The 24,811-nt window shown below is 54.1% G+C and overlaps 1 protein-coding gene across 7 annotated transcripts in view; it reads right to left on the bottom strand.

Annotated features, from left to right (window-relative positions):
* Window positions 1-24,811, bottom strand: part of MEGF6 (multiple EGF like domains 6) — a 125,577-nt gene that overhangs the window by 3,600 nt on the left and 97,166 nt on the right. For all 7 annotated transcript variants that reach the window (XM_030017715.2, XM_041124288.1, XM_041124290.1 and 4 more), the window contains 26 exons: window positions 20,851-20,973; window positions 19,878-20,000; window positions 18,490-18,657; window positions 18,090-18,221; window positions 17,852-17,980; window positions 15,929-16,057; window positions 15,627-15,761; window positions 15,131-15,265; window positions 12,522-12,647; window positions 11,420-11,551; window positions 10,842-10,970; window positions 10,291-10,422; window positions 9,754-9,882; window positions 9,017-9,145; window positions 8,279-8,407; window positions 7,363-7,491; window positions 7,069-7,197; window positions 4,768-4,896; window positions 4,299-4,427; window positions 3,502-3,633; window positions 2,368-2,496; window positions 1,608-1,736; window positions 1,306-1,434; window positions 975-1,103; window positions 346-474; window positions 122-250 (listed from right to left, as the gene is read on the bottom strand). In XM_030017715.2, the coding sequence (XP_029873575.1) occupies window positions 122-250; window positions 346-474; window positions 975-1,103; window positions 1,306-1,434; window positions 1,608-1,736; window positions 2,368-2,496; window positions 3,502-3,633; window positions 4,299-4,427; window positions 4,768-4,896; window positions 7,069-7,197; window positions 7,363-7,491; window positions 8,279-8,407; window positions 9,017-9,145; window positions 9,754-9,882; window positions 10,291-10,422; window positions 10,842-10,970; window positions 11,420-11,551; window positions 12,522-12,647; window positions 15,131-15,265; window positions 15,627-15,761; window positions 15,929-16,057; window positions 17,852-17,980; window positions 18,090-18,221; window positions 18,490-18,657; window positions 19,878-20,000; window positions 20,851-20,973 (3,402 nt within the window). The remainder of the gene's footprint in view (window positions 1-121; window positions 251-345; window positions 475-974; window positions 1,104-1,305; window positions 1,435-1,607; window positions 1,737-2,367; window positions 2,497-3,501; window positions 3,634-4,298; window positions 4,428-4,767; window positions 4,897-7,068; window positions 7,198-7,362; window positions 7,492-8,278; window positions 8,408-9,016; window positions 9,146-9,753; window positions 9,883-10,290; window positions 10,423-10,841; window positions 10,971-11,419; window positions 11,552-12,521; window positions 12,648-15,130; window positions 15,266-15,626; window positions 15,762-15,928; window positions 16,058-17,851; window positions 17,981-18,089; window positions 18,222-18,489; window positions 18,658-19,877; window positions 20,001-20,850; window positions 20,974-24,811) is intronic.

Genomic DNA, 24,811 nt, shown 5'->3' with positions numbered 1-24,811 from the left:
GAGATTTCAGCTCCAGCAAGAAGGGGTTTGCATCCATTTCAGGACCGGGCTTCTAGCCTACTGTCAATGCCCCTCTTGCACGGTCCCCTTTCTCACCTTCCCAAGCCGTGGCTCAACTCACCTGATCCGCACTTGGGGCCGGTTTTCCCGGGGGGACACAGGCAGCGCCCGGTGGCTGGGTGGCAGGGCGCATCGCCGGCGCAGTCGCAGAGATGCTGGCAGCCCTCGCCGTACGTTCCTTCCTTGCAGCCTGAGATATGAGAGGTGAGATACGGCACACGCGCAACGAGACCGCGCCGCGGGCTCCCGCCTGTTCCGAGGGAAGCCGGAGGAGGACGGCGTTACCTGTCTGACAGCGCTCGCCGCGGAGCCCGGCGGGACACCGACAGCGACCGGTGGCCGGGTCACAGCCTGCTCCGTGCTCACAGTCGCAGCGTTCCCGGCAGCCAGCTCCGTGGAAACCCGGGGGACAACCTGGGATGGAGCCGGGTGGAGGAGAGCTCGTTAAAGCGCGGGTGGGTTGAACTAGACGGCCTCTGCAGCAAAGCCTCCATCAGCCCACCAGAGAGAAGCAGCGAGCCTTTCTTTCTGAGAAGTGCCCAAGCGCACGCGGTTGTTCTCCGCGGCGAGCCTCGGTTGCAGAGCACAGCGGTTCAGCTCCGAAGCCTTTGCTCGGCTACCCAAGGCTAAGCTGCGCGGCGGTGACGTGCGTGCCCGCCTGCCTTGGAATGGCACCTCTGTATCCAGTGGTCTCACGCAGAGAATAGAAATTACCTTCTCTGCGACTACTTCTGCTACCTGGGAAGGGTTCGCTGCGCACACCAATAAGAAAGGAAGAGCCCATCGGTGCGCCCGGCCACGTGTGCGACTGCAGCGGGTCACACCTTTGTCCTCCGGTCCCGCTCTCTGGACAAACTTTAGAAAACAACCCCCGCCATGGCAAAGCCGAAAGCGTTTCTGCTGCCGCAACTCACTGTGTTCGCACAGGGGTCCGTAGCGGCCCGCGGAGCAGCGGCAGGCTCCCGTCCCCGGGTCGCAGGTGGCATTGTGCAGGCAGGCGCAGCGGAGCTGGCAGCTGGCACCGTACCTTCCCGGCGGGCATTCTGCGGGGGAGACGCGGCGGCGGAGCGGCTCAGCGGCCGGAGAGCCGGCTCCGGCCCCGCTCCTGCGCTTCAGAGGGCCGTGACGTGGTAAGGCAGAACAGGCGCAGGTGGGGTAACAGAAACCGGACCCGGTGTGAACCAGACCGAGCGAGCTCCACGGTTACGGGGCCAGTGTAGGGCAACGCATCCAAGTCAGGTTTACCTAATTCGCAGGATTTCCCCGTCCACCCGAGTGCACACAAACAGGAGCCGTCGGCTGCATCGCACAGCCCCCCGTTGCGGCAGGAGCAGGTCTGCCGGCAGCCCGCCCCGTACCGGTGCTTCTCGCAGCCTGCGGGACAAGAGGCAGTGGCAGCGGGCACACGGACCATGGTGTGGTTCGGGCAGGAGCGCCCAAGGCAGAGGACTCAGGGTAAGGAAATCGGTTCCCGCTCAGGACCTTTTCCAGCCCACCGCCTCAAATGCCTGCTTGTCCTGACGCACGGCCCTGCAGCTAATATTTACCTTGCTCGCAGGTGGGACCAGCTCTTCCTGGTGGGCAAACGCAGTCCCCGGTGACGGGGTGACAGGTAGCGCCTTCCCCGCAGGAGCACACCCGTGCACAGTCCTTGCCGTAGCGCCCAGCAGGACACCCTGGTGGGAGGAAAACTTTGAGCTGCCTTGGTCCCGCCAAAGCACAGCCGGCTACGTTTGATGGCTGGAGAGGAAAGACTTGGCCATGGCCCGTGAGCGAAGCAACGGGGGGGCTGGAGGAGCCAGCAGCCCCATCGCTAGCGCGCAGCGCGGCTGGCACACCAGGAAAAGAAGAGCTTTTAGGTTTCCTTCTGCTGGAGGAGCGAAGCATTTTTGGCAGAGGGACAGCAATACAGCGATGGCATGATGCGAAGGCTGATGCGTCAGGCCCTTCATAGCGGAGAAAGCATTTTGGCATGAACCAAATGGAGCAAGAAAATGTTCCCGTGGTTAAGACAGACAGCAAAGGAGACCCGCTGCAGCTGCGTTCCCACAGCACAGCTGGCACTATGTACGCCAGCCTCCGTGCTGAAGCGGGGAGGGCATTGCTGACAGCAGGTTGTAAAAAGCGAGACAAGGAGCTCTTTTTCTGCTGACGGGCCGAGGCGGGAGTCAGTCACTGCAACCCTCCTCATCTCCCGCAGGGTCAGCGACCCGGCCGTGTGCGGGATTCGCGCCTACCACCGTTCACCTCCGGCTGAGGCAGCTCCTGCTGCGAGCTCGCGTCCCCTCGGCTGGCCGGGACACTCACCGATACCGCAGTCAGCGCCGACGTAGCCGGCCGGGCAGTGGCACATCCCTGTGGTAATGTCGCACAGTCCCCCGTTCTTGCACTTGCATGGCATTTCGCAGTTGCGGCCGTACCACCCAGGGGAGCACTCTGCGGAAACAACAGAAACAACGGCCTCGGTGCCTAACAAGACAAGAACAAGGTCCAAACACCCTGGAAAAATCCGCCGCGTGGATTCATACAGCCATTTCATCAGAGAGGAAGCCGACAGCTCTGCTGGAAGCGGGTTTGTGCCAGGCTGGTGCGGTCGACGGGTTTCTGATCCGCTTTGTGGCATAGAGCTGCTCCAAAGCACGCACTTATGAGCCAACCAGCTACAGCAACGTGCCAAGGGCATGCAGCTCGCACACTTGCATCCCATCCATGAGCTGATTGTATCAGGTGCAACCCAAATATCACAGATAACACAAGCTCCTGCAAGCCGTGCTCAGGTGCCTCTGCCCTCCCGGCAGCGCAGGCTGAGGTGCAGGACAGCTGCTCTGAGGCTCTGCCTGTTTGGCAGGAGCCGAAGAAAATCCCAGAAAGCACTTTAAAGTAATCTCATGGCAAACAAGCGACAACGCCAAGGAGCTTCGGACTGTTCAGAACCTCTCTGCTGATGATAGCGCCAGTAAATATCCCACAATTCAAAAGGAAAATGGCAAAACCCCCGGCCTGAGCGCAGATGAGAGTAATGTTTTGTTTACATGAACTCCTACTTGCAAATTAGTCATTGAGAGGCACCGCGGAGGTCAGAGCCTCGCTGCGTACAGGGCCAGGCTTGGACGAGGCAGCAAGAAAACACTTGCCTGGACAGACTCAGCTCCCAAGCCGCAAGAGCCGGGCAACGGTTAACAACAGAACAAAACAGACCTCAGCCACGCCAGCGAGGACAAAGGTGACCACGGCGAGAAACCAGGAAAGACAACCCAGGAGAACCTGTGCTGTGAAGCCGCTCCAGCGAGCTGGCTGCTCCCCGAGCTGAGGTTTCTCCAGCGGTCGGCTCTGCCCCGAAACCGCCGGCGCTCCCGGCACCGGCACCGCGCTTTCGGCGCAGCCTTGGGCAGCAACGTGCAAAGGTCCGTGGGGGAGAAGGGGAACCGAGCGCGGACTCACCCAGCCGGCAGGCGGGACCGTGGAAGCCGGGGGCGCAGACGCACGCCCCGGTGACCGGGTGGCATTCCTCGGTGGCCCCGGCACACTGGCAGATCTGACCACAGTCCTCGCCGAAGGTCCCTGGCAGGCAGGCTGTCAGGAGAGAGGGAACCAGGGCGACTCAGATTCGCTTAGCGGGAGCTAGCCCACCCCTCCGTGCAAGGGTTTTTTTTTTTCCCTTTTTATTTTAAGCCGGGGTTCAGGAAGCCTTTTGTGACAGTGAGAGTTCTCTGCCACCCAAAAAGCAAAGGCAGCCGCACGCAAATGGTTCCTTGACTCCAGGAAAGACTTGGATTGAAAAGAAAACTGAGTACTCACTTAAAGGCATTAGATGCCTTTTGCAATGCTAGCCCTACCTGCCCTGCTCCTCCCGCGAGCCTCCACCCTCGCACACACAGACATCGCAAATACATCCCTGCCCTCTGGGTGAGGAATGTGCTCACATGCCTCTGTCTCTTCCAGACTTGCTTGTACCCACAGGAGCTCATTTTAATACTGATTTATTGCTAATCCTCTGGATAAATAACATCGCTCTGATTTCCCTCTTGGCTCCCTGTGCTTTGCTAACATTCTGCGGGCGTGTACCCAGCTGCCAAAATGTGAGTTGCTCCTTGGCACAGCTTGCTGTTGGTTTTTTTTTTTTTTTTTTTTCCTTGTTTTAATTTTTTTCCCCTCTATTTTATGTAGCAATTGCTTGACCCATCATGTTCCCGGAGCCTGTCAGCAGAACTGTAAGAGGATCGCTCCCTTCTTCGTACATTTTTCACATCCAGAGCCTGTAAAGCCCGGCGGGCAGCCGCACCGGCCGGTGATGTGATCGCAAGGCACTCCCAGGGGACAGGCGCAGCGGCTGGCACAGTTCTTCCCGAACGAACCCGGCAGGCAGGCTGTGGGAAAACAAGCAAGGAGCAGTAAGTCTCCTGACGGGCTTTCAAGTTATCGTTAACACCTGAAAGGCATTAGAGCCCAAGGGCCTGCTCCTGCCCTCGGCGCCCGGCTCCCGCACGCGGCGCTGAGCCAGGTGGACAGAATTTTTTGCCGCAACCCAAAAGCCTCTTTGAGGGCAGGCTGTCAGCTCCTCAAAACGTTTTCCCATGACTTGTAGCTCCTATTTAAAAAGGAAGTTCGTCTCCTTCGCAGACTTTGGAAGGAGCCTCGGTTTCCCTTGAGCCAGGGACGTACCCAGCGGCATCCCGACGCTGTGCCGCCGAAGGGACTCCGTCTCACCTTTCTCGCAGCGCCGGCCCCTCCAGCCACGGGGGCAATCGCAAGCGCCAGTAACGTGATGGCACGAGACGTTGTCCCCGCAGTCGCAGGGCTCTTCACAGCGTGCCCCGAACAGCCCCTCTGGACAAGCTTCAGAGATGCAAACACGGGAGAGACGGTAAGTTACACAAGGTGACGTGGGTCTAAACTGCGGTTTCTGTAGGCTCACCTTTCGCTTTATTTCTGCCCCTTTCATTCCTGCCAAGCCAGAGCGGTGCCGTGACAAGACCGGTGGCCTCTGCCAGCCCGCGAGGGTATTATCGCTCCGGCAAGTGGCGCGGCTGGAGCTAAGGGCCCCTCTTGCCTTTGGTTCGGTGGTGATGGGCAGCATCGGTCCCCCTCTCGCCCCACGGCACGTATGGCGGGGGAAATCGCCCCACGGCCCGGACCCGAATGCATGCCCGCTGCCCCTGCGTGCAGGAGCGCGAGTGTCCCGGCAGCATCGCCGGTCAAATCAGCTCAGGGTACCCGAGCATGAGGTGTACGGCTGGCGGTCAGCTAAAGAAAGGCTCTCTTTAACTGCGCCATGTGGTTTTGGAAGTGTTATCCTGGCACTGTTTAAGGAGAGTTGGGTGCCAGCACAGTATATTTTGATCACGGCAGTAATCGTTTAGTTTTGTTGCTTCTTCTGTTGTCATAGAAGCACCTGGTTTCTAAAGCAGCTGCAAAACAAAATGTGTGCGGTACCAGAACTGTGCAGAAGTCAGCGCTGCAGGTGCAAAGTCTACGAACCTCATTTTTCACTCCTGCCTCATGAATGAATGCAAAAAAATCAGTAAGGCCCATACAGCCGTCCAAACAGGTTGCTTGTCCATGCAAGGGCCAATTTTGTACATGCAGCTGTGGTGAGAGTGTGGCTGCACTGTGCACAGCTGGGCAGACACTTGCACATACAGGCAGTCTGAAATAGAGCTCTGTGGGAAGCCAAGGAGAGGATTCCAGCTTTTTTAAGAAAAAAAATCTTATAATTTCTGCATTTGCGGGTGGGTTTTTTAATTAACTTGTGGTGACAGAAATTATAAAAGTGAACCTGCAGGTGAGCTCGGGGCAAGCAACTGGGGGCAGGGTGAGGCAGGAAAAGTCCCCGGGATGTGATGGCCACAACCACAGGGGCACCTGGAAGGTAAAACCTCCCCCTGCCCGTCCTTTGTAATCGCCACCCTGCCAGTTTAACGCTGCCTCGTGACGAGGGACCTTGCTGCTGGTCTCGGTGTGGGGTTTTGGAAGTGTGTGTGATACGATGCTGGGAGGGGATGACGTGCCTGAGGATGCAGCAGAATGCGGCTGCTCGCTCTCGGCCGGCGAGGTGAGCTGCAGGTTCGACTCTGTGGCCAAGGCTCGGCTGCCAGCCAAACTGTTTTACAGCCGCTGTAAACAGGGACAATCCCAGGCAGAAAACCAGAGAGCACTTTGGTGAGGCTGACGGTAGACCTAGCTTCAGCGGGCAGCTCCCTTACGCCCAGAATTCCGCTGACAAGTAATGGCATTGGACTAAGGCATGCCTTTTACACCGTAATGTAAGGAATATGCCAGGCTCAGGAGCCATGACCCCTGAAAGGGAAGAAGCTTGTGGATCTCTTCTTGGTGTCCTGATACTTGATGCAAGTCCCTGTTGCTGCTCTTAGTAAGGCCAATAGCCTTTTCAACACTTCCTCATAGTAAAGGGATTGCCAGAGTATGTGTGTGTTACCTTTAAAGATAAGGTGAACACAGGAGCCTGCCGAATGACAGACGTAATTATTTGCTGGGGCTTAGGACTGAAGCCAGGCATTTAGGGTCAGTGTCATCAGGCCATGCAGGGAAGAGTAGAAGAAACAATGGAAAGGAGATGAGCTTCTGTTACTCTTAGAATAAATGGAACAGAAGAAGATCTTCACTTTGCATTTTGGTTTCACCGTGTAAGGAGTGGGACAGGGGGATCGCTGCCCTGCTCGGAGCCTGTGGCTTTGCACTGGTGGCCGGGGACCTGTGCCTTCGGGAACCCCAGCCCCTTCCCACTGGCGCTGGCGCGGGCTGCCGTGGCCCCGTACACACCACCGCCTTAGGGAAAGCGGAAAGCACAGCGGTAGGCAAAACCGGGGCACACAGCCAGAATGCCGGCACCCGCGAGCTCTCTCTGCAGCGCTGAAATCCACATTTTACCTCTTTTTGCTTAACCCCCCCGCCTTGTGCCCCCCCCTTGTGCCGCACCGGGGCACTGATGCAGCACACGGTACCCACGGTCAGGACCCCCCCCCCCCCCCACCTTGTTGCCCCACTTACGGCTCTCGCACTTCTCGCCCGTCCAGCCGGGCTGGCAGACGCAGTGGCCCTTCTGGCGGTCGCAGACCCCCCCGTGACGGCACTCGCAGCGCTGCCGGCAGTCCTCCCCGTGCCGTCCCGGCGCGCACTCTGGGAGGGGGCACACGGTGAAACGCCGCCCTGACCCCCGCCTCCCCGAACGCGCGCCGGCGAGGACCGCGCAGCCTGCCCGTCGCGTGCCTCCCGAGGAAAACGAGGCCGAAACGGGACAAGTTTGTGCCAGAGGCGCCGTTTCTCGGCGCTGCCGGTACTCACCCAGCTCGCAGGCCAGCCCCGTCCACCCCTCGGGGCAAGCGCAGAGCCCCGTGGCGGGGTCACACGTGCCACCGTTTTGGCAGAGGCAGCGCTGGCGGCAGCTCCTCCCGTAGAAACCCACCGGGCACGCTGCGGGAAAACCAGGGGAAACAGTCAGAAAACAGCTCCGAAGGCAAACACCACGCCGCTGGTAGCCTGCCAAGAGCCATAGGTGGACGGCCTGATATAAAATGACGCCGTTATTGCTTGCAGGGAGAGGAGCCAACGACACCCTCAGGCTGCTTAGCTGCCCACATAAAGACATTTGGTATTTCAGCCTGCTCAGGTAAGAGGCAGTGACGACACAGGGCACTGGGTGCCTGATCTCTTCAGAGCCTTCTTAGCGCTGCTGGTGGAAAATACACGAAAGGAAAAAGGTCGGGTGAGTTCAGCAGCCAGGAGAGACGCTCGGTTGGTAGCCAGCGCCTTCGGTTCTGAGCTGCGGAACATCCCCCTCTCCTAGACCCAGAGAGCGTCAGGGCTTGGCAGAGAAAAAAAAGCTATTTAACCGCATGAATAATTGTTCTCGTGCACAGTTTCACCAAGCCGTGCCTAGAGGCATCGCTGACTTGGTGCCTGAAATGCTCAGCGCTGTGGACCGTCGAGCTGTTACTCTATGTGCTGCTACGAAACTGCAATTTCTGGTGCTCTGGGAGAAGGTGACCTCTTGGCTTCTCTCTTTGTGACCGACTCAGGAAGCGCTGCACAGCTAAGGACGATCTTAGTTGCAAGCTGGCCTTGCTATGGTACTGTCTCAGCTTTTTGTAGTTGCTACTCCATCGAAAACTCCGACCCGACCCGAAAAATGGCATTTTTAACGCACGCTGGCAGAGGAAACAGACAGTCCGGGTTGGGAAGCGACCGTAAGGTGCGTTACCTTGCTGGCACGTGGGTCCCGTCCACCCGGCTGCGCAGAGGCATTGGCCGCTGACATGGTTGCAGGTAGCGTTATTGAAACAGTTGCATGTCTGGCTGCAGTTCTCGCCGTACCTGTTCTCCTGGCAGGCTTCGTGAGAGCAGAAGCAGGCAAAACTGTTAGGCAGCAGGTATGAATTGCATCAACCAGGCTCCTACTAACCATCCCAAACACACTTGTCTGGGAGAGAAACCCACAGTGGTGCGCAGCTGCTTTGGACAGCTGTATAAGTAAGTTGGTTTTTATGGTGCTATGGGGAAATAACAGCTGTATTCTACAGGTGGCTGACATCCAAACACGGACAGTGTTACTATCTTCACCATCATTTTAACTCTTAGGGAGCTGTTTTGCCAGACGCCCAAGCCCTCATTACAGTCAATAACAACGTGCTCCGCCAGAGACCCCCAGTCCCTCTCTGAAACCAAATGCTTCTCTGATGCACAGAATTAACTTCCATGCAGAGAAAATCACATGTGGAGAACAGACACCTAAACCTCCGGGCTCTATGACCTAGCAGCGCAAGAGACGGCGAGGGCTCCCGAGTGCCTCACGGAGGGCTGCTCCTGCCTCGCTCCATCCCATCCCATCCCATCCCATCCCATCCCCATCCCCATCCCATCCCATCCCATCCCATCCCATCCCATCCCCATCCCCATCCCCAGCCGCAGAGGGCTGGTGCCAGGCTGCAGCGACGCTTACGCTGGCCGCAGCGGGGACCGTCCCAGCCGGGGGGGCAGTGGCACTGGCCCGTTGCATGGTCACAGCGGGCGCCGTTCAGGCAGTCGCAGGCTTGCCGGCACTCCAGTCCGTAAAATCCATCAGGACAGGCTGCGGAAAACAAAGGAGAAATCCCCACAAAATGCCTATACAGAGAGCTGGAAATCTCCCAGCAGAGAAGAGATGCCTCTTGGTGGCCTCTTTTGCCAATAAAATGCCGCGCCAGTGTGACAGCCCCCTGTTAATGGCTCTCCCCCTGGCAGGGCAGCAGAATATTGGCTGCGTGTCCATGACGGACGTTCAAGGTGCAGGACAAAGCTGTGGGGGATCGGAAGAGCAATGGCATTATGTTTCTGACCACCACGAGACCGAGCAGGCTGGTGGGGGAGCCAGAACCCTGCACCAGGGACCCCTTGGAGAGGCTGCTCCAAGACCCCGTGTGCAACCTGCGTACACACATGGGCAACCAAGGCAGCTGTGCATGTACTCCTTGTTTACATTTTGTTAGTCTTTTTTCTTCCTAGACCTTTTCCCTTCAGAATTAAAACCAGAGACTTAGCAGCTTGTGGACGCGCGGTTTTCCCCATCACCATCCCGAGGGATTCTCTCTGCTGCAACGGAATAGCAAAGCCAGACGAGGAGCGCTGACCCCCCTGGCAAGGAGACCGTGGTCCGTGGGAGCCGCTGACAGCGCTGGGTCCTCATGCGAAGGTACTTACCGTGTTCACAGAAGGTTCCTCGCCAGCCCGGGCTGCAAGTACAGGCCCCGCTGACGTGGTCGCAGGCAGCCCCGTTGTCACACTGACACCGGTGCCGACAGCTCAGCCCAAACCATCCTTCAGGGCACTCTGGCAAGCAGAAGCAAACGAGACTGAGGAGCCTGTCCTTTCCTGGCGTCCCCGGGAAGCTCTGCTAAGGCAGCAGCTCAGGCTCCGAATGGCAATAACGGTATCTGGCGGCTGCTGCTCTGTAACGACCAGCGGGCTCTACCCTGCCCCTTACAGACGTGCACCCACATCACCCAACCACCCTCAGGACAGGGCAGGGCTGGCGACATCAGGGACGGGGCACGGGGACTGAATTTCTGTGATTGAACCGAGAAACACCGCTGGAGGAGTCTGCAGCGCGGCTTCCCTGGCTCCCTCTATGGGGAGAAGGCAGAAGCCTCCTGGCCTGCCTGCGCGATGCCTTTCCCCCCGCCGAAAACAAATCTGCATCATTTGGCTGGGCTTAAAGGCGAGCAGGGCAGCACTCACTCTTTTCGCAGCGGCCGCCCGTGTAGCCGGCGTCGCAGACGCACTGCCCCGTCTCCGCGCTGCAGCTCCCGTCGCTGTTGCTGCAGTTGCAGGTGTGAGCGCAGTCGGGGCCCCAGCGACCCGCGTCGCAGGCTGAAACACAGGAGGGAACCGACCCTTAATGGCGTGCATGCCACTCGCTCAGCTTCTCCGGTGAGCAAAGGCGTGGGGACAGCGCTGCCTTCTCCTCGGGGCGTTATTTCCATTGACTACAGAAGGACTACAGAAGGACAAACGCGGCTGTAGGTCCTCAGAAAACTCAGCGGGACAGTGAGACCGGCTGCTACGTTAGCACGTATTTGACGTGAATTCTTTCTGCGAGCAAGCCCGCTACAGAAAGGCGAGCGGCACCCGACGGCACTGGCAGGACAGAGCGGAGAAACCTAAAGGATTTCAGAGAGACTTCTCTGGCAGAGGCACAGCACAAAGATGGCAATGAAGGAAGCGACAGCGTAGCTTCGCATGGGTCAGCGCTTTCTAGGAGCGATGGATAACAAAGAGCGGTACGATACCTCTCTGACAGTTATACCCCGTCCAGCCAGGCGCGCAGCTGCACGTCCCCGTCACGGGATGGCAATGTCCGTCGTTCCCACAGCTGCAGCTCAGCTGGCAATCTGGGCCAAACCAGCCAGGCGGACACACTGCCAACGTAGACACGGACTAACTGCAGACGGCTGCTCTGACACCGCAGCGAGGGCTGCCGTCCTGAGAGACCCGGCCGGTACCGCGGCGTGTTTCTGCAGAGCCGTCGCGAGCACCGACGCTCCTCCGCCGAGCGTGGGTGCTCGGCTCTGGGCTGAACGGGACGAGGGGCTTAGGGTTTCGCCTCCCTTTCTGCTGGTGCGAAGGTTACCACCGGGAAGGTAGGACTAGAGGGACTTCAGGGGAAGAACCCAGCCCGTGCCCCAAAGTTTGAGGCAGCGGAGGCGTGCACGGTGCTAAGCCCTGCTCTGGGGAGCGCGGCACCGCCTGCTCGGTAGCTGGATGCTCTGCTCGCTAGAGCAGCTACTCCGGGTCGACCTAAATAGCTCTCATTCCAGCCGGAGCCAGCCGTTCAGGCGTGAGGGACCCGACGGCAGGCAGCACTCACCGTCCTGGCAGCGGCTGCCGGTATAGCCGGGTGGACACAGGCAGGCTCCCGTGGCGGGATCGCAGCTGGCGTTGTTCGCACACTCAGGACATATCTCCTGGCAGCCCTGGCCCCAGCGACCGTCAGGGCAAGCTGCAGCGCGGGCAGAGAGAGAGGACACGCAAGCGTTGGGATCGCAGCCGAGGCGTAAAGGGGGGACCGTCCGTTTTCTGGTGCACGGCAATGCGTCCCCTTTCTCGTTCGTGTTCGTGCTTCACGCAAAGCACGGACTTTTGTTCGGCGATATGTGGCTACTAGCAGGGACAACGTTGCTTTGTTTGTTTTACAAACAGCGTGTGAGCCCTGGTAAGTGCTATTCTGATCTTAGTCCAGTACTTTCATGTCAATTTTGGATTTACATCTACTCGTGGGGAGCTACAAGGGCTCCTTGCTAGGAAATGGTGTTGCTGGCAAAGGGTCTTTGCAGCTGCTGTCACACTACTGGACAGCACGCTAGTCAGCATTCCCAGATCTGCTTTTAGTTGCAAAGGAGAAGCAAAAGGCTAAGAGCTGATAAAACTGGGGCAAGAATCCTTGCTTAACTGCTCCTAAGCTGCTCCAGGGCCTGGAAAAAAGTCAGTTTGAAATGTATGGTAAGCACTGTGCATGCATGGTTTTATTGCTCCGTCAAACTATTAGGAGCAGGACATCTATATATGACTAATATCTTCCAGCTGCTGTAATACTGTATAATCATGTAAAACTTTTTAATTTAGGATTCTCTAGTTTTCTAGCAGTTAAGGAGTAATACGGTGAAAGCAACTAAAAATGCACATCAGTAACGAAAGACTCCTTTCCGATGTCAAGGACTGCAACAACTGAAAACATCTTCATCTTTTTTATTGCGTATGTTTACTTGTACTTCACTCAGCCTCAGCCACAGAGCTAAGCTAGCTGGGGCGATCGTTTAAGACTTACCGTCAAAAGCTGCATTCTTCCTAATTTTCCATGAAGGCGATTCTAATTGCACTACGTGTTTCTAAAACGAATTTTAGCAAAAGATAAACAGCAGCTATACGCCTAAATCCCTACCTCGGCGCATTCGCCGCTCTTGCCTCCTCACCTTGGCCGCAGTCGTGTCCCGTCCAGCCCGGCAGGCAGAGGCACTGCCCCGTGCTCCGGTCGCAGGGCGATCCGCCGCAGGAGCAGGACCGCCGGCAGCCCGCCCCGAACTTCCCCTCCGGACACTCTGCGTCGAAAACAGCGGTGTGAAAACCGTGCCCTCCTGAGGTGCCTTTCCCAAGAGCCTACCACCCATCAGACCCCGCACCCCAAAGGAGCTGCCGGCTCTGCGAGGGAAAGCGCGGCTGCGACCGGTTCCCGGGCTGCAGGGGAAGACCGCGCTCGTGGGCCTGGATGTGACCGCTCCGTTATCCACAGCGGTCGCCTGCAACCTCTAGCACTTCACCCCACGGCCTCGATTTGCCTGCCTGAGTATCCCATCTCTGTTGCCGCTTGCCCTTCCGACAAGTATTTCTTTGTACCAGAGCGACCGATCGCACGCCCAACAGCTGAGGCCAAACTGGTCTCCAGTCTGTGAAATATTCTTCTGCAAAATAACCCGCTCCCTCGCCGCAGGTGCCGGCAGCCGGGCAAATGGGTCCGGAAAGGTGGGTTTTTGCTCTGCCTCCGAGACACACGGGCTCATCCCACGGGCAGCGACCCGAGCCACCCTGCTCGCTCTGTGCCGGGGTGCAGAACACCGCGTCCGCAGCCCCCAAACCCGTACCATCCCTTGACTTCTATGAGATGCTGGGGGGGTCTTTTTTACTGCCCCGGCTGAATGCCTCTGGAATCTGGAAGCCAGGCTTTTAAGCAGCAGCAAGGTTTGCAGCAGGTACATCGATGTAAAGCGATAAAGAAGGAACATCCTCGCCCGCAGGAGGAGGAAGAGCTTTCCCTTCCCTCTGCTTTGAACGCCGGGGTGGTACTGCTGATACCAGAAAGCTCGGGTTGCTCTTTGTACCCCGTGACACAATTTAGCAGCCAGCTAATTACGTGCAGACTGAGGGCCTTAGGCCCACAGAGCCTTAGATCCTGTTTGAGCCTCCCAGAAGAGCTCCGTGCCCGCAGTCCTTTTTGCTCACCGAGGCCAACGTTTGGTAAGGCTTCGGCAGACGCAGACACACCAGCATTCACAAATCACAGAGGAAAAGCACACCAGCGCGTAGATTTCAAGTGACACAGTGGAGTTTTTGTTATTCCTCCTCTTTGCTAATTGATGGCAGATGTTTGTCTTCACCCTTTAATAATTTCCAGATCCGAACAACAGCCAAGAGCCTACTATTTCTATACAAATATTTGTGTTATTTCCTGTGACTCCCCCCTACAGGCTTAAGCTCCTTTCTTATTCTTTTTAAAAATATCCCCACCAAAAGCACCCAGCCCGCCGAGGCGCCGCGTGGCTCTGGAGGCAGCAGCGTCCCGCCGCGGCGGGGGGGTCCGGGGCTGCCGGGACCCCTGCGAGGGGGCACAAGCCCTGCAAAAGCCGCTCGCATCGCTCCTCCTAACGCCGCTTAGCTCTGCTAGCGCTTGCTTGCGTCGGAACTTTTTGTGAGCATCTGCAGCTTTCGTTCTGACCGACAGACCGGCTATGTTCTATCCGCTGTGGTGTTATGCAAGATAATCATGTGCTAGCAGCTTAATTAGGTTAATAGCTGTAATTTCTGGGGTGGGTGTGGATGGAATGCTTGGATAGACATAAGTTAGTGCAGAAAGTCCCGGGATGCTTGAATCAAAATTCAGACGCTGAACACCGTGAGCCTCTTTTAATGCAGCGTGTCTTCTCTTCACGCAGCGTGTCTTCACGTGTGGACTTCGAGAGTCCAACTACATTTTGCATTTTCTGTTGGAACCAACCGGTTGAAGTGTGATTCAGGAGGAGACGACCTCACAACAGGGGGAGGTTGGCTTTTCAGGCGTTGATCAGCTCTGAGGCTGGCACAAGTTATTATTTTCCAAGAACTGTGTTCCTGTTTTGTAATCATCACCTTGTGCCAATGACTCACCACCTTTAGGTTCACTCAAAACACCTTTGTTTGAAGAAAGTCAAGCTCTCTGAAACCCCAACTATCTCCCAGGATCTTGTGCAGTGTAGTTACCATGCCGTCAACTGGCCCTTTATGCGAGGGGCAGAAAACTACTCTAGGAGGCAGAAGTTTAAATCCTAACAACGTAAACAGAATACAAAATTTTCTTTTCCACTTGCAGATCAAATAGAGTTTCAATGTGGAATAGAGAATGGAGTGGAAAATACGATACTGTCCTGCTGGGCACCGATCGCCTGGAATTAAAAAGACATTAAAGGGGGAAAAAGATAAGTAGGTATCTATCACCTTCATCTACAAAAGCAGAGATGCCAGAGTGGCAGGAAAAAGCGAGACCTTGTTCTCCTTTTCTGCATACGATTCATTATGGATGAGAGCTCCTGCTCGCCACTTTAAAGAGATGGCAGCGTTTTACAAAGACCTGCGAACAGCAGCTCTCGTGTCCTCTGAAGCCGTTTCAACTTCTCGCTCATTAGATCAACTGCAGTGGGCTCGGGGGTCTGAGAGAGCACAGGAGGAATTCTGCAAGTCTCTTCACGTTGTTTGGTGAAGAAGTTTGTACGCGTGAGGAGGAGCCGTGAGTTTACAGCAGGCTTAGAGCTGCCTTGCAGGTCTCCTGCCTTACCTTGGCCGCAGTTCTCCCCGTGGTACCCTGGGGGACACTCTTTCCAGCACTCTCCGGTGACACGGTCACAGGACGCTTCTGGAGAGCAGCTACATTTCTTCTTGCAGCCATCCCCGTAATAGCCAGGGTCACAGCCTGTTAACAATCATAATTCAAAAGAAAGAGCATCTGGCATTACTCGATCGACCCTGGAAGAGCAGGCAGCCCCAGCTCGCGGCGACGGGCACTGCCCAGCACCCTCCCCAGCCGATAGCTGGGCGCAGCAGGCTGGACGACGTCCACCATCCCCATTTACAGGCACTCCCACCCGGCTGCGCTAACTGAACGTGACCGAGTCTGATAGCAAGTTTTGCTCCTAATTTAAACAGCGAGGGGCGAGGCAGTCTCAGGCGGGTGGAAAGCGAGCCGAGCTGTTCCCCCCAGAACATTGACTAGGGGAAAAGAGGCTGCGGGAGGAGAGAGGGGGATGCTCCGCGAATGCTTCTTGGCCACTCACTCGTCTCACAGCGCTTGCCGCGGTAGCCGGGTTTGCATCGGCAGGAGCCGTCCCTCTTGTCGCAGTCCTGCGTGTTCTGCTGCACGCAGCGGCATTCTTCGGAGCAGCCGGGGCCAAACGCCCACTTGGGGCAAACTGGATGCAGAGGGAAGGAGCTGGTCAGTGACTCGCGGGGCCAAACGACAAAGCGCAAGGGACAGAAACCTTGCCACCCGGCGCCGGCCCTTCCCAGGGATGGCCTCTAGAAAGGCTGTAATCTGGGAATAACATATCTCTCGTAAAAAAGGTGAGGACACGCATACCTAAGTGGCAGTACCGTCCATACAAGCCAGGATCGCAGAGACAGGCTCCGTAAATCCGATGGCAACGACCCCGGTTGGCACAGTTGCACTTCTTCCTGCACTGTTTCCCAAAAAATCCTTTCGGGCACCCTAGTAATAGAGAGAGATTTTCGGGGAAGATGAGCCAATTTGGGCCGGTTGTTTTTTTTTTCTGGCAGACCACGGGAAAACCGTACCAAAATCAAAGCTGCATGGCAGCAGAAATGAACCTAGGCAAAGGGCACAGTTAGTGTTGAAAAGAAGGCCGGCTTGTTTTCTGACCAGAATGTGCTTGTGTCTCTACGCAATAAGGTAATGATAAGAGCGATCAGATTCCCCGCATCAGCTCAAAACCAGCTTGCTTCGGCGGTCGGCACTCCTGTCCTTGCACGGAGTGTCGCAGCGCGTTTCACTTGCTGCCGCTCTGCAGCCATACGAGGTGCCCCGAGGGCACCCTCGGCTCCGCACCTCGCTCCAAACGGTAACGCTGGTCGTGCTGGAAATCTACCCTGCAGGGCTCTGAGAAGTCAAGTTTTTCATACGGGAGAAAATAATCCATGAGGCCGTTCCCGTTGATAAACAACAGCGGTATTTGCACTATTAAGGGAATAAATTACTGTTCTTTCTCTGTTATGCTAAAGACCTTAATATTAGAAGCACATGGCAGACAGACTGTGTCAGCAGAAAGCTCCGGCCAGCATCTGTCCAGGCAGCACATGCCTTCTCCCGTACGGTAAGAAGAGCAGACGGTCTAAGCAGAGGAAATGCCACCCTGGGACAACAGATCAGTTCTTCATTGTTTATTTTAATCTCACCTTCCTGTTTTTTCTCTGTACCCCTCAATCACCTCCTTCCTACAGAAAGAAAAGGTCGGGGTATCTCTTGCATTCATTTACATTCTGCTTCAGTCTCCTCCTTCAGTAATACTTCCCAGATGCTCCTAACCGTTTGTCTGAAGTCATTTGGTCTGCATCTCCTATTGTCTCACTCTTTCTGTGTTTTTAGATTATGTCCCCCAGATTTTAACTCTTTGGGAGCGAGAAACAAATACCCACAGCAACTGGCACCTCCTTTGGGTACTTTGGGTAACTACTGTTGTCACAACTTTTCAATGCTTTGGTTTTTCTTCAGCGGAAAATACCTCCATGGTTCTATAAAGTTACCACTGAACATCTGTTTTTGACATTCTTTTCTGTGTCTGCCACTGAATGTCCAGTGAAAGAGAGATGGCAGCCCATGGTTGTTGCTGAGTAGCGAACAGGGACTGCAAAGGTCTTCCAGTGCAAAGAGAAGGCATGCTACCTGGAGCACTCTTTTGTGGGTGAAGAATCCCCTCTACCACCTTTTCCTTATTAAAATGGCTTTTTTGCACGCAAGACTAGGTGACCCACCGAGTCAGATGGAGCAGGGATGTGTTAGAGCCGCTCACGCTGGGATGGGTCAACAAAAGAGTTGAAAGATGCTTTCAGTGAACAGCTACAAAGGGGCCAGTGTAAGGCGTTCTGTGGAAAACATTTTAAGGCTTCAGGGAAGCACAACTGGAACATCAAAGAGTGGCATCAGAGATGGCTGTAATAGCCCTCTATCAAATTACGGCAAATGCTCTACTAATGCGCTGAGAGAAACAGAAATGAGCTACCTCCGCAGGCTGGGGACCATCACTCGCAACTGGCAGCTCAGGAATATTGCTACTTCCTTAGAGGAGAACGTTTTAGGGAGAAAAGAAACCTGCAAGGGAGGCCCCAGGGTTCGGCGCTCGATTTCAAAGCCCGGCAGAGATGCCGTCCTGCCTTTTCGCAGTGAGGCGAGACAGCCCGCACGCCGGCGGGTCCCCGCGCCTTGCCGAGGGCTGCGGCGAGAAGGAAAGGGATCGCGGAGCGGGCGATGGGAGAGCCGCGGGCTTACCGTCTTGGCAGAGCTCGCCGGCCACCCCGGGCGGGCAGCGGCAGGCGCCCGTGGCGGGGTCGCAGGTGCCGCCGTTCTGGCAGCGGCAGGTCAGGCTGCAATTCCTCCCGAAGGTGCCGACCGGGCAGGCTGGGACGAGAAAGAGAGGCGAAGCTCAGCCGGCTGCCGCAGCCCCGCGCGCGGCCCGCGGCGAGGGTGAGAAGAGTTTTTTCGCCCGCTGCCCTCCGGCATCACTCACTCTGGTTACAGAGGATGCCGGTCCAGCCCGCCGGACACTCGCAGCCCGTCTCCTCCGCGTCGCACGTGGCTCCGTTTTGGCAGTCCTCGCAGGTCAGGCTGCAGTCGGGGCCAAACGTGTGCTCCAGGCAGACTGCAACGAGAAGCGCTGCGGGTGAGAAGGCTTCCCCAAGGCTGCCTCGGCATCTCGGAGAGTTTGGGCAGAGCAACCTCCCCCTCCGTGTGCAGGCTGCGGCAAAGCTAAACGCATCTGCGCCCTAACACGGGTTCTGTGCGCATAGGAAAAGTACTCGACAAGTCTTGCGGGTACTCACACCAAACACGAATAAACCAGCACATGTGATTAATTTTGAAGACTTCCAAGCAAAGCGTGCCATTTACCAGCGCTGCAAAATGCCCACCAAATTTTTCTGAAAGTGTGTGCTCTCCTCTTGCTTCCATCTCTTCCTCCTCTTCTTCATAGTCATCATTAAAGAGCTGGGTAAATTCATCTCGCAGGATTGCAACGTGAGGGATTGGGCGGATAACGGGGCGCCGACCATCCAGAGCTTCCACAGGGTCCTCTATAGCTAGGGAAGCGATCACGGAGATGACAATGTCAAAGTGGGAAAAGAGATAAGATCTCTAAGAGGTCAACAGTAGGACAGAACCTGTGTAATAAGAAAGGGAAACCAGAAACATCTGGATAGGGTTGCTGCATCTGATTTGGCATGCTTTGCACCACTGATCTCTCTCTATATTGACGCCTCTCAAATTTTTGCAACTTGTTTGCTTGTTCGTTTTGGCTAGAATGGGCACGGGCCAGCTAAGTGACTTCAAAATCGATGGGAGAAGCTCTGACCTTAACCTTGACACACAGCCCTGGCTTCTCAGGTAACTGAGCTCATGCTCACCCCATCACCTTTGCCCTGCCATATTTCTGACCAGACCCACTCGGCTTCTTTGAGTTCTCAGGGAAGTTAATTCTTTTGTGGAAAATTAAACAGGACTGCCCATCTAACAAAAGTAAGCAATGCATTTTGGCTTGGTTCTCCCTTTGGAAAAAGTATCTATCATCAGCTACAGCTACAGGTTTCCTTCCCTTGCAGGGCAGGCAAGGGTTAAATGCCAGCAATCAAGCTAAGCAGAGGCACACTTGGGAGCCAGGGCAGGGGCTGTAGATCCTATAAAAGCCACCCCCCGGAGGAGGCTCAGCAGTTTGGCCAGAGCTTGGAGGTACTCAGTGCTGCTCTTCTGGGTCCAGACCTCGGAAAGCCTTTCCAGGGACCCAGGTGATGCTGCTGGGGTCGTTAGATGAAGCGAGTGGGGTGTTGGCTGTCCTACTAAGTGAGTAAGTTGGGTGATAGTGCGTTTGGTGGTGGGATAGAGACACTACTGCTTAAAAAAGAGAAATCTATTATTTCTTGTAAGGAAAAACTGTAGAGGCTGGTGACTGTGGAAAGGGTTCTGGTTCTTTGGTTAATGCGGAGTCACCACTACAGACTGTCCTAGGTGTACCTGTGCCAAAATCCCCTATGCTCCTTTGGGAAGTGCTGTGCAATGTGGCTGAAATAGGACCGGTCCTGTCAGGGGAAAGCTTTCCACTGGTGGTGTGAGTCGTTTCCCCTGCTAATAGCACTAAGTGCCGTGAAAAAGCTGGAAAAGGTGGTGTGCAGGGCTAACGAGCTCCAGCCTGTGCTGGTCCTGGCTGGTCTGGGCTCTGTGCAGGGGAGGCTATGCTGGGGGAGAGCAGGGCAGAGGGACGGGCAGCCTGCAGCTCACCCCTGCGGTGCCCAGGCATTGCACTTACGGATACAGCTCCTTCGGTCGTCATCCAGTTTGTATCCAATCTCACAGCCACACTGGAAAGACCCTAGCTGGTTCTGGCACGTGTGTTCGCATCCACCGTTATGTGAAGAGCACTCGTCCACATCTAAAAAGCATGGGATACTCTGGTGTAATGGGAGCATGCCCTCTGTACAGGGCAGGGGCCCAGATATGTTTCTGTCCACAGATCAGCAAGTAGGCTGATGGCATCCTCTCTGCTAGTGACGTGAAGCCATCTGACTCTTAAAAGCTGAGTGAGACTACCCAAGTGATTCAGGGAGCCCTGGGTTTCCAAATACCGTGTGCTGGGCTCGAGTTCACATCTGTCACTGATTGTGTACAAAGAGGTGGGTAAGCTTGGGGTTTCACCTGTGAAATGTTATAGGAGAGCTTTGGTAGTGAAAACAACTCATTAGGAGGAAAAAAAGCTCCCCCTTCTTTGTGCTAAGAAGGTGACTCATCAGAGCTCACAGGAGAACTGGTATGAGCTGGGAGAAACTGGAGGCAATGCCTGGCTGTTTGCGACCAGGTAGGACAATTTCTTGTTCTCTTTATTAAAAGCTTGTGTTAGTCACTGTCTTAGCTCTATTTCATACAGATGCTTTTCTTTGCCTGTATCTCTTGGGTGAAAATGATGGGCAATGTTGGCCTCTGGGGTTGAACATGAAATGACTTCTGTGAACTGCTGGAGTCAGACCTGGACCAACTCATTTTGAGTTATCCCCATTTGATATCAGTGTGTTCAAAAGCCCCGTTGCTACTCTTCGGTTGTGCTGGACTAGTGTGTGGGTTAGAATAGCTGAGCTGTCTTCACACTAAGCAGACTGAGGCTGACAAAATACAAAAACCAGAACTAGAGGAACACGTTCCGTATGCATCTCTTGCTGTGCTGCAAGGCTGAGGACTGCAGTGTTGCTGGCTTACTTGCAGGACTCCAGCTAGATGTTTCTGCTTACCATCACACCCACAGCCATCTGTGCCGAGCCTGTATCCAGCATAGCAGGCACACTCGTAGCCTCCAGGATAATTGTAACAGTCTTGCTGACAACAGTGAGACCCACTGTCACATTCATTGATATCTAAATGAAAAACAAAGGGTGCTGGATGTTAGTATGCATCTAGCTTTGCAGTGGTGACAGTACTTGCTAAAATTGCTCTGTGACCAGTTCTGGTAGGCTTTTACTGATCTGACTGCCAAATGCTGAGCTAGCATTCTTGTTTTCCTCTTGAAACGAGTGAGCTTTATGTTAACAGATCATCCTCGGCAATGTGCTCCCCAGCCAAGGGAGGAATCCTGAATCCTAGAGGCCTGTGGGAAGTTAACTGTGATTTTTTTCAGTTCGAGATTGCTCTTAAATGTTTTGTGTGCTTACAAATAGGGGTGATTCTGACCATAACGCTGACCTCTGTTCCCTGATTTACCCTGTTACAAACACTGATGTCAAGTTCAGAGATGGTTGAGAACTGCACAGTTCCTTCAAGCTATCTCAGAGTGAAGTCTCTGAAGGATGGATCTAGATAACCTGGAGAAAGCAGAGCTCCTGGGGCTTTAAATTTCAACCCCCTTGTATTTATGGGACTCCATTTGTCTGCTATGAAGTGAAACTACTGCAGTGCCCGGTAGTCGTGGGGTTGGTGAAGCATCCCCCTACCACCAGAGGAGGCTGGACCGAGGAGGGGTCTGGTAGGAAAACAGATAGCACTGCTGGGCCATAGAAAGTGTACTGGGCTTTGTAGTATGCAAAGGAATAACGTTCTTTCAGAGTAGACTTCAGTTCAGGTCCTGGCTTTTTTCCTCCTGTGTTGCGATGCAGGATGTTTTTCTGAGTACAATGGCCTTGCTGTTTCTTTGCTCGATTGTTTGCTGATCAGTGGTGGATGGGGGTTCTGTATGTTGCAAAATGTGTGAGAAAGTGCTTTTGGATGGCCTTGCAGTTTCTGAAGAAGATAAGGACTTTAGCCCTTTTAGGTAACTTAGCTTAGAAGTATCCACATGGATTACGTCAAAATGTAAGCATAGATAATAGAAGCCCTAACGAGCATTCTTTAGGATAAGACGTATCAAACACGCAGAAGATCACACTGCGCAGAATCATCTGAGAAGGGTCAAGTAGCGGACAAGTGAGGAAGACTATGGAAGACCACCAGAGGACTCCTGAAGACCACCAGAGACCTTCAATGCGCCTGCGTAAAGGACATTTGCGTACGCTAATAGTTTCCCGGAAAACTAATGAGTATGTATAACACTTCTTGGAAATCTAGTGAGTATGTATGTAGAACATGTACTTAACGTGGACAATTAGGCCTGACGGTGTGCACGATAGGTGGAGCGATCCCCTGTGCACCCAGCGCTGCAATAAAGAATGCCTGCTTTCTAAAACTCCAAAATTGAGTCTTAGAGAGTTTCTTCGACTGTGGACACATGTTTAGCTAACATCGGCCGCAAGAGCATTCCAGAGGCCTTTAGAAGACCTTGAACAGAATAAACAAGAAGACTAAAAAAGAAAGATGCCAATTAGAAGAACACAGGTGCACATTCCATGATAAAGGGAACTTGACAGAATCAGAACCCTACAGAATCAGGAAGAGGGGCCGGAACTCACTTCGCAGCAGTTGCAGTCAGTAATAGAAAAGCTGGCACAACTAGAAGCTGCTGTGAAGCGAGAAAAACCGCCAGCCGTATCCTTTGATACACCCTTCCCCCCCCCCCCACCCCTTCCTCCTACCTCTGCCCCTTCCTTGTCCCCGGGAACCGATCCCCACCTTTCCAGAAACAACGGACCCCCGGAATAGATAGTGAGGAATTATTCATGATGCCTTAATTGAGGGAGAAATCATAGCAGCTCCCACAGCGTTTCTGGTTATTGCTGGAGCTGGGGGTGGACCTAATCAATGGGTTCCATTTGATTGGAAAATCATAAAAAGAGGTTACAATTGCTCAATATGGTTTAAAATTGCCTTTTACACAGGCAGTTTTGTCCCATACATTTTGTGGGTCAACCTTAACTCCACATGACTCACGAAGGCTTGCTAAAACCTTGTTGTTGACATGGAAATTTATTTATACTACGCTGGTGCATTTACAGCCGGCAGAGAAAATCATATCAATACAACCTGATACTGCTTTTGAGGAGGCAGTCTGTAAGCAGGCCGCTAACGAGCAAGATTCTGATTCCGATAATAATTCTTTTGCATCAGGCAGGGTGGACTACCTCCACCGCTGCCTGCCGTGGCCGTCCCGCCACTGCCTCCCACGGCCTCTGTGCGGCCGGGACCGCTGCTGTGCCGCCGCTGTCCCCCGCCCCCCCACCCCAATCGCCTGGTACTCCCTCTCCAGGGTCTGCAGAACTTAAAACAGAACCTAACTTTACTACACTACCTGTATCTCCTTTTCCTACTAATCCCTCTAACTCTGTACCTATCCGTGACGATTCACTTAATGATTTGGGAAAAAATACACATAGTTTGATGCAACGCTGTCGAGAAAAGCTCTACAGCAAGCAGATACCATGTTTACTTTTCCTGCTGTATGCACACCTGCCTCAAGTATTACAAGAACCTCAAGAGCTAGAGTTGTTAAGATCAGTCATCATGAATCCCTGTGTGATGTTTAATTACACCTATAACACCACTCAAAAGGGTCAGAATGTAAATGCTATTTTGCCTGTATATAGAAATGCTACAGCTTGGTGTAACTATATCTATTCCAGAATATCACGCTCTTTTTTCTATTCCAGCTGCTTTACCTCTGGGGATGCGAAACTTAACGGGAGGCCATGTAGCCTCGGACAACTTACGTTACTAACACCCGATATCAATATGATTCACAGTAGAAGGCTCACGATAACTGACACAGGGTTAAGTGGACGGCTAACAAGTTTTGGAATTACAGGATAGTTGAAAGATTTGCTTATGTATGGCTTAGTTATTTTAATTGTAATATTAGCAGTTGTAATGATTGTACCACATATCATAAAAATAGTTGAACGTATGATTGCAAAAGCATTTCTTGTAACTTGGCTTGCAAAAAAAAAAAAAAAAGGGGGGGGGGAAATTGTGGGAGATTTCATGGAAAATGGGGAACATTTCTTTGAGCCTGATTATTTAGAGTTAGCATAAGTAGGCCGCAGTTAACATGAGTGGACCGGAGTACGTGACAGCTGCAGTATGAATGGACTTTGAACCACCAGAGAAACAACGGACATGAGGAACTTGGACAGTGGAGCAATTAATAAACAAGGTAACAGAACTGCAGAGGCAAGAAGGAGCTGCAAGAGTTTTATCGCAATTAAGAAAGCTGTCATTTCGGCTTAGAGCATTTAGCTGCGGTATGGGGACTTAGGAGTTGGTTTGTATCTTTGTTAAAAATCGGGGTTTCTTTTATTCTTGTGTATTTTATTAGGTATAATGTTGCTTTTACTGTGTTTAATTAATTGTGTTCATAGATCTTGTAGGTCACCTTGGCCAACATAACAGGTCAAGATTCTCTGTGCATTGCAACCGCATCACAAAGCCCATGAACCAATTAGACAGGATGGCTATGACTCGTGCAGCGCGCCTGGCCAACGAGCGCATGCGTCATAGACTCCCCATGTTGCAACTGAGGCGAATTTTGGCACCCGCTGGCCACGTGTGCTGAAATCCGTTCCTCTACAAATGTACAAATACCGGGATTTTCCGAAGAGCATCGGGCTGGTGTACGGCAAGGCCATCGTTGCCTCCGTGGGGACGCCCACGTAAAGCTGGCACCTACCGATTGCTGGGCTGAGTTCGCGGAACAAGACAACACAAGAATGTACGGATGGTCCATCTTCTTCACAGTCCTCGGAGGGACGTAGTCATGGATACCACCGCAAGCCAAAGAAAACATCTGGATGACCCTGGCTGACATGACTAGACAAGATTGCTTATGCCTCC

This window comes from Aquila chrysaetos, chromosome 6 (assembly GCF_900496995.4).
Source record: "Aquila chrysaetos chrysaetos chromosome 6, bAquChr1.4, whole genome shotgun sequence".
Taxonomy (NCBI): domain Eukaryota; kingdom Metazoa; phylum Chordata; class Aves; order Accipitriformes; family Accipitridae; genus Aquila; species Aquila chrysaetos.
This window is presented reverse-complemented; position numbering and strand designations above follow the sequence as displayed.